This window comes from Primulina huaijiensis, chromosome 3 (genome assembly GCF_012295235.1).
Source record: "Primulina huaijiensis isolate GDHJ02 chromosome 3, ASM1229523v2, whole genome shotgun sequence".
Taxonomy (NCBI): Eukaryota; Viridiplantae; Streptophyta; class Magnoliopsida; order Lamiales; family Gesneriaceae; genus Primulina; species Primulina huaijiensis.
Window position 1 is genome coordinate 16,646,073 of NC_133308.1, and position 13,728 is coordinate 16,659,800.

The window sequence follows — 13,728 nt, forward strand, 5'->3', positions numbered from 1 at the left end:
AACGTAGCCGATGACCTCTGCACCTCGGTAAAAGCATGACCGGGTTTAGATCAGGATTGGAAAATAATAAAGCATGACCAGGGACCAATCCACCCGGTAGAGCATGACCGGGGATCTCATGTATGTAGTAATGGACATCCCTGCCAGCCCAGTACTGTGGTTTAGTTTGATCAGGCGTAATTATGTTACGGGTCACTTGCTTTGAAACATATCTCTACGCAAAATGATGATTTTATGCATGTTTAAGTATGTATGATGCAAGTATGTTTATGAAAAGTTTTATGAAATGATGGCACGCCTATGTTTATGTAAGTACGTTCAAGTTTAAGTATGTATGGTCTACTTTAAAATGCATGTGGTTTTATTACGTATTACTTGTTATTCTCAGTTTACACATGTTGAGTCTTTAGACTCAATAGACTTGATCGATGCAGGTGATGACGAATTTGAGGAGGCGAGAGGTGGGGACCAGTGAGTCCGCTCGGACTGCGCGGAGGCTAAACCCGAGGACAGCCTATGTTTTTCAAGAATTTTCAAGCATGTTAATTTAGTTACTCTGATTTTATGAAACTATTTCACGATGTTTAAACGGATACTTTTTTTGGCAAACTTTGTTTATAATCGTTTTTATTTCAACTATTTTAGACGAGCAGTTTATTTTTATCGCAATTTGAAAGATTATTATTTATTTAAAGAAATTTTTATTTTTCCGTAAATTTTAAATGGTTGAAAAGTACGGTACGTTACAAGTTGAATAGTCTGAGAGAAAATTGTTCAGTCCATCATCATATGATTACACATATGTATGAATGAACATATTCATGCCCTTACCAATGAAATATAACACTTACATCACAGATGTTAATATCAAGCTCAAACGATCTTTATTCTTTTAAGCGGTTGATTCGACTAAAAACTTGTTTATAATATACTGTACACTTCTTAATGAGTTCCATTATCTTACGTTTATCTATGTAACTTACATGAGTATGTATATAAATTAAAAGTCATAATTGAATAAAACAGTAAAATATTATTAAAATAAAAAACATTTTTTCATAAAAAACAATAAAATCCAAGTCACAAATTAGCTCGCTGCACACATACTTTTCCCGTCTTGATTGTCGAGGGCTTCGGCTTTGGGTGTGGTCTCGTTTATAGGCACTGTTGAGCTAGCATTAGTTTCTGGTGGTGTTTGTGGGTCTATCGCCTTGATATTCAGAACATGTGGAATGTATTTATATAGTATTTGTGGAAATTAATTATACAGCATCCATTTTATACAGAACAGGGGCAAATCATTCTCTAACACAGAATATACAATAGACAATAAAATAAAATATCAAAGGACCAGTAATCCACATCACATGTTGGGACTAATAATTTTATCCAAACTTATGAATACATGATCCGTTACTCGAAAATTTGAGGTCGCAAAGTTCACAGAAAGATTCATTCCCCAATAACACACGATTCCACGTTTGGAAACTCCGTGCATGTACCTTTTTTAACGGAGACACCCAATTTCATTCCCACAGAAACTAACGTCTCGAGTGATCGTTCACTGTTCTCCAAAAGGTCATCGTCTAGCTTGATCGTGTCCTGCAAAGATTCACATATATCTGGATTCAATGCGAAAGTTAAGTAAACAAATAACTTTCAAGATCAGAAAATATGGGAAAGAATGCTTACCAAAACAATAACATTACAGGAAAATATAGTGTCTTAGTTTTTCGAGGAATTGCCATCATAAATCAATTATGCAATGAATAGAGTTCAGTTCAATGGATTCAGTCATAAAAGAATTGATTCGAATTTACGAAGAAGATTTCAGCTTACATTTGTGCCAAAAGCAGATTCTTGAAATAAATGAAATCCTATGCTTAAAACCAGACTAGAAAATGTACTTCATCGAATAATAATTGGTTTTCTCTTATTGATCCAAAGACGAAATTGGGGCATGAGCATGCCAGATACCTCAAATGACACAAGTAACGTACATTAATGGGTAAATATTCGTTAGACGATCAAACATTAGACATCCCAGAAATTAATTCTAGAGCAGAATGAAAAGGAGTATGAAATGTTAAATGAAGATTAGCAACAATCTCATAAATACAAAAGAATACCAACTCTGTATATTTCGAAGACACGAAAAAGGAAAGAAAAAGTCGTTACTATTGGAAAAAGTTCGGGATGGTAACCTTTTCAAAGACGCAAATCACTGTACTTCCACCGAATGAAAAATATCCAAACTGCAGGTACCGTTAGAAAAAAAAACCCAACAATTAAACTAGAAAATAGAATTACGTATGAAAAAAAAAATTATATAGCAAAGTTGATTATCGTTAACCTCGTCCCCCTTCTTCACATAGTCCCCATCTTTTCTTAAAAAAGTGATGCTACCGACCATTGTGGCTCCAATAGCAACAAATGCGACCTGTACTCCAACAAAATTCCTCATATACTCTGAATAATAAATATTTGGCTCATCTTCTGACTTCTATCACGAGTTAAAATCTCAGAGGTCATAAATCATGGCAAATTTCATTCACTGGATAAATGCAATATGACCTATAATAGGTAAAAAAGTAAAAACAAGGTCTCATATCCTAAAGTCATTTAAACTTTTGGCATTCAGGTTCCAGGACTTCCATTTGTTTGACAGATAGAAATTAAGATTAAATGATTATTTGCTTGTAAGAAATCTTTCTGCATTAGCAAATAAAATATAACATGTGGAACCCAATAAATCAGGTAAGTATAAAACATTTCAACAGAAAACATCAAGACGGTAAATTTAATCATGGAACAATAAATATTAGCATCAGCCATCTGCAACAATAAAAATTAATAACAGCCTTCTGCAGAAAACATTATAACATGTGTGAAAGACAAACCTTTCCAAAATCCTCTGTAGATATAAGAGATACAACTCGCTTATTTTCCGTGAAAACGTTACAATACTTGCTATTCACGGCAATTGGGTTAACCTTGAAGAGAAAAGTCACAACTGAAATGAGGGCAAATAAAAGATAAGCATGAATGGGGAAAAAACGTATTTTAATGTTTTATCTCACAGTGTATAGGCATCCCGGTATATCCACAAATTTCTCAATCCTTCCAGAAACAGGAAAGTGGAATCGATGATAGTCCTGCAATAGTTTAAAGATGCAGAATTCAGCAAAAACTTAAGGCTTTTTTGGACTAATGGACAGGGGATTTTGGAACGAAAGAATCAGTAGATTTTAAATGAAAACTTTTTCGAATTTAAAATATAAATAAAAAAAAGCACCCAAAGGATTTCAAATCCACAGATTTGAAAATTATCCAAAATGTTGACCGAAATTTTATTAAAGATTTGAAATTATCTACCTTCAAACTTTTCATCAAAATACAGCCAAGATGAATTTTAGTAAGTATAAGTTGTGAAAGAGAACATATACAAATTCACGAAGGAAATCAAGGACTTTTCAAAAAACCACAAGCATGCTAAAATACAGGGTAGAAACAGAAGAGTACCTGTGGCGCCAATCGAAATATCACTAGACTTCCGTCAATGAAGGCATCAGAGCACACTTCTGTTCCCAAAAGACCTTTGACAGAAAATTTTCGGCCCTACAACGACAAGAGATTCTGGAAAATAAGATACCATAAAGCAGAAAAGTGTGTCCAGTTATTCTCAAAAGTAAGATGCTTTGAAAGAGAAAAAGGCTTAAGAATCCTTCTGAGATGACTAATTGGTGGATTGACCAGACAAGAACAAACACCAGATGAATAACAGCATATACCTTAATCCAAAATCTCATAGAATCAGTAGCAGTTCTGAATGCTGTAAGCCTGCTATCAGCTGCACATACAGCAACATTGTCACATTCCAAGCTGGTGATTGGTCTTGAGCCTGGTTTTAACTCTCTTATAAAAAATTCATTGAATGTCTGCACAAAAAAATAATAAAAATAATCTCCTTAATGAAATTCAGGAATAATATACAATTAAGCAACTTAAGAATAGACCCTTTAAGCATACAATGAAAGGAACCAATCTATAATAATTGAAAGCACATTGATTGTTGCAAAATTAAGCAGGTAAAAACAAAGCGAACGGCTAACAGTATGGTTTGTTACAACATATTAAACAAATAACTTGATGACGGTGTACTGTTCGTCAAAGTTTCTCTGCTTGGTACTTTCATAAGCATTAAATTAGGCATACTAACTTTACTATATAAAAGATCACAGATTGAATATCTCTTAGTGAAACCTCTTTTATTCTTTATGTGTAATCACCCCAATCAGTTGGTGTCAAGGATCTAGCTTCTATATTGTACTCATACTATCAGATACCAGCTTCATAATGCATCTTCTAAGTTTGCGTAAGAAGCTGGAAAAGGCCAAGTGATATTAAATGCTATTCATATGGAATCTAAATTTACAAGCAACTTCTTAATTTTACAGACAAGAAACATCATTGACTGAATATCAATCAATAGAACATACACATAAAGAAACACAATGGGAAAAAGTACGAACAACATGTCAGATATAAACCCACAAAATATTCCAAAGACGTAAGAAATGGCAGCAAGATTATAACTTAGAATACAATTCTGAAATTTAAGAGTACATATTGTCTCAAATTCTTGAACCCACCTTAAAGTGCTCCAACGGATATTTGATTTCAGATATATTTATTTGATCCTGAAATGTGATCAATAAATCCAATCAAGAAGCAGGTAGTCTTGAAAAAGAAATGTGTATATATATATATATATATATATATATATGCCCATACCAAGCTCAAATTAATATCCAGAAGTCATGATTCCAAATTAATATATTAAAAAGAGTCAAACTACACATAAATTATTGCACAATCTGCAAACTATTATTGAAGAGTGCAGAAATAAGTTTTAAAAATTAGCATTTCACTACACATTTACATGTTACGACGAGCTACAAAATTTTAACAGAGGCTACACCACTGAACATTCAGCATTTTACTGATTCTATAACTATCCACTCTTTTGTATCACATCAATTAACGCATATTCCAAATTCAACTAACAAGAGTTTCCTTGATAGCCGAACATTCTACTTGCAAATAAGAGATATTAAAAATGAAAGTATTGTTTATACTTTCAGCATTTGGTTTTTCTAGCCACTGATTAGCATACCCGGATCAAATTAAAATAGCAACATGGAAAGACATCATGCTTGCAAATATGATTTCAGATTTAAAAAAAAAAACTCACCCTAATTGTCTGCTAGCACATAGAAAGATCAAGATAATTCAAAATCTTTTAATCAGGGTAGATTTGCAAAGGCATAAATACCAAAAACCATAATCACCAAACGTGGTAATTTTTAGTCAATTTGAGTATCTTACTGGTCAAATGTAAACTGTGCTAGTTAATTTGGTCCTGATAATGAAAAATGTCTGAATTAAAAAGAAATGGAAAACATACAGTAAATTTAATGAAAGTTGATGTTTTTCTAAACTACTGTCACACCAGAATGCATCAACAATTCAAGCTATCTATCTGTTCTCGTCCATAACTAATAAAAAAGTGGCTTGCGTATTAAGGTAAAAGAATACGAGGGGAAACAGGGAATGCCTTGATAAAGGTAGAAATGGTACAAATGACAAAATAAGAAGATAGAATCAATTGTTTGTTTTAAATTTGTATAAAAAGCAAAGTGATGAAACAAGCAAGATCTGAACATGTTATGGAATCAAGATAACAGTCAATTTGACATTGAGATCACTTGCAAAGTTTAACCCAGCCATGTTATGATTAGATGTCAGATTGCAAGGACAACACAATCAATTCAAAGTTATAACCAGAACTAGAATGTTGTTTATCATGCCTGAAACAAATCAAGAAATTTTGGAATATCCTTTGCAGATTCAACAGCATCCATTTTCCTTCCTTGCTTTTCTGAGAGGCTTAGCAATAACTCTTTCACCCCTGCATTAGAATTGGAATTCCGAAAATCAAGGATAAATAAGCTAAATAAATCGATTGAATTAAACCTCTTGATAAACAAAAAAAAAATCATTGATTTAAACTACCACATGATATAGTACCCAATCACCAAGATGTAAAGGAAGCCAAATAAGGATGGCGCATGGAAGATGGATAAACAATCAAATGTTTTCAACAACCAAGCAAAATGTTTTTACTCAAGAAATAATTACAGTTGATAAGTTAAAGACAAACCTGTATCCATGAGGCCAAGCCCTACTTTAGATTGATAAATGGCTCTCATTGATAAAATAATCTTGGAATCTATAATTTCTTCAACTAGCCTCCTCGTTTTGCGATCAAACACCTGAGAACAGAATGAAACTCCCAGGGGGATTATTTAGAATGTTTCTATTGCTTAGATCGAATAAAAATTACAGATTGGATTACTCTTTACTAGTTAAAACTCTCTTATTCGAGGAAAAACACTTGTAACTTAAGAAAATCAGGCAACATACCTGAGAGTTAAAAAACTATAACAAAAGTAAAACTATGGCAATCCAAAAATCAAAAGTTAGCAAGGCTAAATAAAAGGAAACTCCATACACCCATAGGAACTCCTTCCGAAGCAACAGATAAAAGTTAGTAAAAGGATGAGTGGAAAAAATTACCAGAATATGTGAGGCACTAGATCCAGACCTCAATCCAACTTCATATGATGAAAAATGACCCCATTCACTCAGTTTGAACATCCAACTGCAGAACCAAATTAAACAGAACAATACCACCATTATGGTTCTGAATATTATGAACATTTAGAATTAATAGCACATTGATATGCAAAATTCTCCTTCGTGAGAGTGCAAAACCGGAGTTCAGGCCAACGGGAACTCCTTTTCTCACAGGATTCCACTAGCTAAACTCAACTGTAGAAAGCCTTATCTCATATTTATTTGAGTGAACTAAAATAAAAGAATACTGAGCACATCTACTTTAATTCTGAAGGTTAGAAAAAACGGGGTGAAAGATAGTAGAATCGGGAATCCTGACATAGTCACATCCTTTGTATCTCTTTTTTTTTTACAGTGGCATTCTCTCTCCTGTTCTTTTCTTGAAATAAAACATTTTGAAACCTTCCTATCTTATTTCGTTGCCACAAGGTGTTCCATGCAAAAATTCAAGATAGGCAATCTCTCACCCATTAGCAGCCTGCTTATCAGTCAAGAATCCTCCGGTCATAACCTGGTTTCCAGTCCCTTCATCAAAACACAGGGTCAAATGAATCATAGAATTCAACCTATCGGAGATTGGAAGAATTTCACCACAGACAGGACAGCAAGTAAGAAGTGGATCCCTGCACTCAAAAACGGGAAAACACAAAAGTAAGAGTGCTTGGAAATCTTATAATAATCAGAAACTGCAAAATTACTAAGAACCAAAAAATAATAAACAGAATAGTGAGCTCTAAACAAAAATAAATTCCCGGGAAAATTCTACGAAACTTAGAGAATAAATAAAAAGGAACAGTTCAAAACTAAAGCCAAATAACAAAGTTTTAGGGCCCACTTTTCTTGTTCAACAGCTAAAAGCATAGCCAACTCATCCACGCTAACATAGCCGTCCCCATTCTCATCAGCTGCTTTAAAGAGGTCCTCTTTCTAAAAAATAAGGAAATCGCCAATAAGATAAAAAAAAGTTCACAAGAAGAATTAAAAAGACATTCAGTTTTTGCATCAGTTCATGACTCGAGTCAATTTGAGGCAGCAATTATATATTTTCCAAAGATAAAATTAAACATTTTCCAGTTAAACAATATGGGGATAAACTTAATTTAAAATATTAGAAGGGAAGAGGAATGCAAAAGAAGAAATTATATATTTATTTGAAATCCTCGTACACATATTTTTGTTCTGGATTGAAAATTGGTGATCACTCTAAGGAATGGCATGGTGTTCACTGCATTTTCTATATTGGCAAGGAAGCAATGATGTTTAGCTAGGGGTTGCTTCAAGCCATAAACATTAAGCACGTTTATAGATCAATATATTGATCGGAATGAAGTACAAGAAAAGATGCTCCTTTTTCAACTCGGGGAACATACTCGAAGGTTTTAAGATTCTCCATCGCTTCTAAAAAAACGTGTTCACAGGATGAAAGCAAGATCAAACCCTTCCGATTCAAGAGAAGTAAAAACTTGGGATATATCAGCAATGTACATCTAAATCTAGAATTGCCACACAACGCAGAGGTCAACTATGATAGTAAGAAGAGCCAATAGAAATTGAATTTCATATGCAAACCTTGTTAGCAGCCAATAGATTACCAAATGCATCAATTAAATTGGAGAATTCTGAATATGAAAGATGTCCATCTTCATTATAATCCTGTGCAAGGAAAATAAATTGAAAGATGCAACTGAATTTACAAAAAGCATATTGTAGCTAGAGTTGACACAGCTCCAACCCCTTGTGATTCAGTAAAAGGATAAATTATTCCAAGAGAAAACAAGCAGGAAAACCGAAAGCGAAAAGGCATTTAAATCATTCATACAACAGAAACTTAAACAAAGTTATGATTTTCAATTTCTTAGTGCAAGCTGTAGATTAATCATCCACACATTTGTTTTGAAAAAAAAAAAAGAACCGTTTCCCTCTAAAATCATCAATGAGGATCATGAATTTCTAATCCACAACAAAAGCTTCACGAAGGTAGTTTTAAGTTTTCTCATAGATATTATAATCCCATTTGTTACCATGGTGTCGAGGGCGTTTTAAATTTTGCTTTTGCCTTTGCCATTGCCATCTGAAATATCAATCTAGTCTCAGTGAAGATTGTAACTCATCTATACCCCACATTAAGAACCCTCTACTAGCAAAACATTCATTTTTTCGGCTGTCCACAAATATATATTCAGGCATGAAAACTCAACCTATCCACTACCAGAGAAATGCTTAAAAGTTCTTTGTCAACATTGTCCTTGGATTAGATTTTGTGAGATTATACAGCCAAAAACTCAGTAACTCATGTGTCCGCAAATGTGTAAATCACATGACATTTATTTTAAAATACATGGTTGAAGCTTTAACAACAAAATAAGAAATTATGGTTAACATAATAATGAAACACTGACAATAAGATATTTCTGGGATCTAGTGAGGAAGGATGAATATACATCAACATACTAAATACAAAAGAAACACATACCACTATGGACAAAATGCGCCTTGCAAAAGACTTTTCTGTCTCCAATGGATCCTACAAATGTTAGAATAATGAGTTAATACTTTTTCCAATGTTATATATTCTGCAGAAACAAAAAGTACAAAATAGATTCGCACCTCAATGAAACATGATAAACTTATCTTGCCAACAACTCCTCCAGGAGACGATATTTGCAATAAGTCATATACCTCTACGTCAGAATCGGAATCCTACAAGGAAAAAATAAGGCAATCAAAGCACAACAATCACACAAATGGTAGGAACATAGTTAAAACAATATTTTTGCTTAGACTGAGTGAGTATTCCATGAAACTCATCATGTAAACAAGAAGTCACGAAATGGAATGGTCATGTTTCCAGTAAATGCATGTTTGGATGGCCATCTATAGAAAATGATGTATGCTGTCCAATGGCCAATTTTGAATTTGGAAAGTGTCATTGAGGCCTATAGGATAAGATCCTTATTCCTTGTTCATCCAGAAGTTTGTTTCCATTCATTTCTCCCTTGAAGTTTCCATAAAACAACATGAATTAACAAATTTATGGAGCACAGGCATTTCTACATTCAACCATCATATCGATGACAAAATAGAATAACACAAAACCTCTATAAAAGTGGCTCACCTGAGTAAGGAAATCATATAGATCGATCTCACAAAAACCAACAAGATTGTTTTTTGACATTCTATTAGTCTGCATATAAATAAATAACAAGACATATTAAGTTGGTATATTAGAATATGAAGGTAAAATCATCAAAACGTTATTCATGCCATAAAATATAACTAGAATAGATCTTTGATTTACTTCAGGAAAGGAAAACCAAGAAGAGAAAGGGTGAAATATAATGGTCATGTGCTAACTTTTTCACACATAAATAAAATAATTACTAAAATGGTCACAGAAGATACAGAACACCTCAAATACAGATATTCTCGCAGAATGTGCCCCATTTTTTTCCAGTAAAAGCTTCTTCTCCTGCAAATAAGTAAGTCATCGATTACAAAATAAAATTATTATAGTGCAAGCAGGATTCAAGATTCGGTATTATCTCTAATTGAACAAGGTGTGCATAAAAATCCATGACATGATGAAGTAAATGCCACCAGAATTATGTGCAATATCTGTATCAATTTACAGTCACAGCCCAAGCAGACATGCATATATTAATTATATTATGGATATCTTGGTTTCCAAAGACATAGACAAAAGTTCGAGTCACAGAGGGTGAGAATGAGGATAAATAAAAATAAAAGCTATAAAATGGATCCAAATTTCATACAAATAGTAAAAATTATAACACTATCTTAGTACAACTTCAAGTACAGAGCAGTTTACATAATGCACTGACAATAGGTATCACAACTGTGCTTGTAAAAAATTTTAGAGTCTTGCAATTTTCAAAATAAAAGTGCTCCATGAATTCAAAAGTGCATGACATACATGATTTGATTCAATGAAATAATGAAGTGTCATGCACTTGAACCACAGACTCATGTATCAAATGAAAATAATGGTTAGCACGACTCACTGAATTCCAGATAGGTTGGTCAGTGCTGCACCAAAAAACAAAAAATACCATCAATTTCTGAGATTGATAAAAATCTTGGTACAATAAAGATTTTTTTTTTAATAAAACATGAACATATACTATGGTGGTTCAAAAATTTCAAACTTGAAATTAAAAGTAACTTATTTATGGAAAGGTGATCGCAAAATTTAAATAATAAAACTTACCGATAATGAAGGTAAACAAGATAAATTATAATGCCAAAGACAAACTATGAGAGTAGCGCATGATATTCCAGTACTACTAATACATAGAAGCCCGTATTTCTTAAAATCTTATTCCGAGCCACTCACTTCAAAAAGCCCCTTTCAGCTGAACGTGGTTACTGTTTAAAATTTGTTTAATGGCCCAGTTACCTATAGTCCCACCCAAGGATAACCATTCCTCATCGACTCTATATTTTTTCTAAGAGACAAACAGAATACTACACGAGTTTGGACCATACAAGAATGAAATTCCATGCACTATAAATTACTCTCTAACATTAAACCTGAGGAGAAAAGCTGAAGCTGAATGAAATTAAACTGTTGAGGATTTAGGCCTCGTCTTAAAAAATTCTACGAGTTCGGTGCTACACGTGCCCAATTTTACTCTAACCATAGTAAGATAATGCAACGAAATAGAAGTCCACGGCATGAATCAAACATCGCTTTCAAGGTATTCATACACTGTTTCCTATTCTAGTTTTCGAATTTCCAAACCAAACACTGAAATACAAACCGCAGAAAGGTTGAAACATCATACATTTTGTTGATTGCTTACATTTTCTTTTTGTGCACCTCCATACGTCACAGCACAATGTAGATGAGGTAGGCCAAATTCCTATTTTTTTCTTTATAGTCCCACAGTCATTTCATGTTTAACGCCTACCCTTTCAGGTGATTATTATTAGCTGGCAACTCTTGCTTCCCATGTTTTCAAGAATTTCACATTGTATTTGGCTTATAAATGATTCCCATGAGTCATAATTCTAACCATAGTTGTCAAAGGCGAGCGCCTCTCGCCAAGGCGTGGGCGTTGGTCCCAGGCACAACGATTCACAAAGGCGAACCCTTGGAAAGGCTCTCGGTATTATTTTTTTTAAAAAATTCAGTAACAGAGAAGTTGCATTTTAAAAATGCAACTTCTCTATTTTTTTTAATAGTAACTTAAATAACTTAAAATGTAAAAGGCCCAGCCCAACCCCAAACCAAAACCCTAGCAGCCCAGTTCACAAATTAAATAACAGAATTACAAAGACGACAAGAGCAGAAGTGTGCAAACTGCAACAGAAAGTTCTAGGGACTCTGATAATTTGATGGAAGAAGATGAACTTGATTTAGATGATCGAAGAATTTTAATCGTGTTACTTATTATTATGAACTTATTAATTATTTGTTGTTTTGTGTGACATTGTGACATAATTATTTCATATTTTAATATATTATTCTAAGATAAATATATTTTTTTAAAAAAATAAAAATGTGTGCCTTGCTTCGGTAAGGCGCGTGCCTCGCCTTGCGCCTTGTGCCTCAGGCTCCAGAGCCCTTGTGCGCCTCGGTGCGCCTTGGGCCCTTGACAACTATGATTCTAACTTCAATTGTTTGTATTACTAAACCAAGCAATGCATCTGTTTAAATGCTGGTTCTATACCAGGCAACAGAAGTCGAGCAAAGCAATTTAAAAGCCGAAGCTTAGCAACTTTGGGTAACTATTTTTACTATACATATATACTATGCCACTTAAGAAGGTGGAAGGAAAGAAAACTAGGACTCTCATTATACAAAACTTGGTGTAACACATACAAAATATGTGTTCAAAATAATAACAAGTACAAATAAAATTAAAAACAACACGCAACTGATCAGAAATGGCGGTCCGGAAGGTCTGTTCTCCAAGAGTAACACAGGCAAGCCATTTATCCTTGAAATTCATCTCCGCCTTCAAGAACCCAAAAAACACAACAAACCCACCAATTAATATCATTTAAGCATTAAAAAAATTGTGAAGACAAAACAAAAGAAAGAGCGGGGTCAAAGAAAAATCAACAGATGGACATACACTAATGATGCGGAGGAGTGCAATGCCAGCGAAATCTCCCTCCTTGAGCAGTTTTCCGGCGGGGGAATCTGATTTTGTGCCACGACGGTAGCGCCGGAAGTGCCTGCGGTGCCGGTGGAGGCGCTGCCGGAGCCTCTGAACACGGGATGTTTCTGAGCTAGACCCATCCGTGGATTCATCATAAGATTCGTGCTTTGAATTTCTATGGCCCATTTTCTTTCCTCGCTGAAGAAAATCTCAACAGATACAACAGCAGTGCTCAAAGTGATAGAGACAGTTGGCTTGGATCCGTCAGAAATTCAGGAATGGTTGAAAAGTGAGATTCATAGAAAGTTTCTTCACTTTGTTTGGTGGTGTCGGGGAAAAGGGTCAAGTGGGCTAATGACGCAAGTGGCGGCTGGGGGTAGAATATTCCGGCGTGGGGACTCAGTATCTTTATCAAATATTAAAATGGAAACTTTTACATTTATCCTAAAGAAAAGCTTTCTATTGAGACTCAACTCTCAGAAACTTTGGTCTTTGGGTATCGCCTATCGGTCAACCTTCAAGGAAAGGTATAAAAATAAGGGAGAATTGACCGTCAGTCCCTAAACCAAACCCAACTTTGCTCTTATTCCTTGGACAGAGAAAAAGTTTATTAAAATACCTATATTACCCTTATTCCTTTATTTAAATTTAATTGATCCCCGCGCTTCACAAAATGGTATCAGAGCCTTATGTTGATATATTTCAAACACAAAATTTATTATTACAAAGAAACAAAATGTTTGAGGAGGATAAATTCGAAAAATTATGAATCCGAACTTAGGTTCGAAGAAATAATTTACAAGAATTATTCCAATATTTTGGAATATAAACAAGGACATCTAACTATTGTTAGATATCAGAAGAAAAAAGAGAAGCATCAGCACCCTCAGGTAAACTTATG

General features: G+C 34.0%; 1 protein-coding gene across 1 annotated transcript; it reads right to left on the reverse strand.

Annotated features, from left to right (window-relative positions):
* Nucleotides 1-1,262: 1,262 nt before the first annotated feature.
* LOC140973547 (phosphatidylserine decarboxylase proenzyme 3-like) lies at nucleotides 1,263-13,275 on the reverse strand. Its single transcript, XM_073436442.1, has 21 exons — nucleotides 12,801-13,275; nucleotides 12,601-12,680; nucleotides 10,722-10,746; nucleotides 10,109-10,168; nucleotides 9,815-9,883; nucleotides 9,307-9,399; nucleotides 9,173-9,223; nucleotides 8,269-8,352; nucleotides 7,535-7,626; nucleotides 7,167-7,322; nucleotides 6,640-6,724; nucleotides 6,224-6,335; nucleotides 5,871-5,971; nucleotides 4,653-4,700; nucleotides 3,792-3,938; nucleotides 3,523-3,618; nucleotides 3,081-3,155; nucleotides 2,901-2,993; nucleotides 2,354-2,440; nucleotides 2,205-2,255; nucleotides 1,263-1,602 (listed from the first exon to the last, which is right to left on the reverse strand). Exons 1-21 carry the CDS (start codon nucleotides 13,011-13,013, stop codon nucleotides 1,453-1,455), a joined length of 1,968 nt encoding a protein of 655 aa, XP_073292543.1. The 5' UTR covers nucleotides 13,014-13,275; the 3' UTR covers nucleotides 1,263-1,452.
* Nucleotides 13,276-13,728: the final 453 nt, after the last annotated feature.

Coding starts and splice junctions, on each gene's coding strand:
- LOC140973547 (XM_073436442.1), bottom strand. CDS start 13,013: ATGGGCCATAGAAATTCAAAGCACGAATCTTATGATGAATCCACGGAT. Junction 9,400..9,814: donor TATATGATTTCCTTACTCAG/GTGAGCCACTTT, acceptor TTTTCCTTGTAG/GATTCCGATTCTGACGTAGA. Junction 3,156..3,522: donor TATTTCGATTGGCGCCACAG/GTACTCTTCTGT, acceptor AAACTATTGCAG/GACTATCATCGATTCCACTT.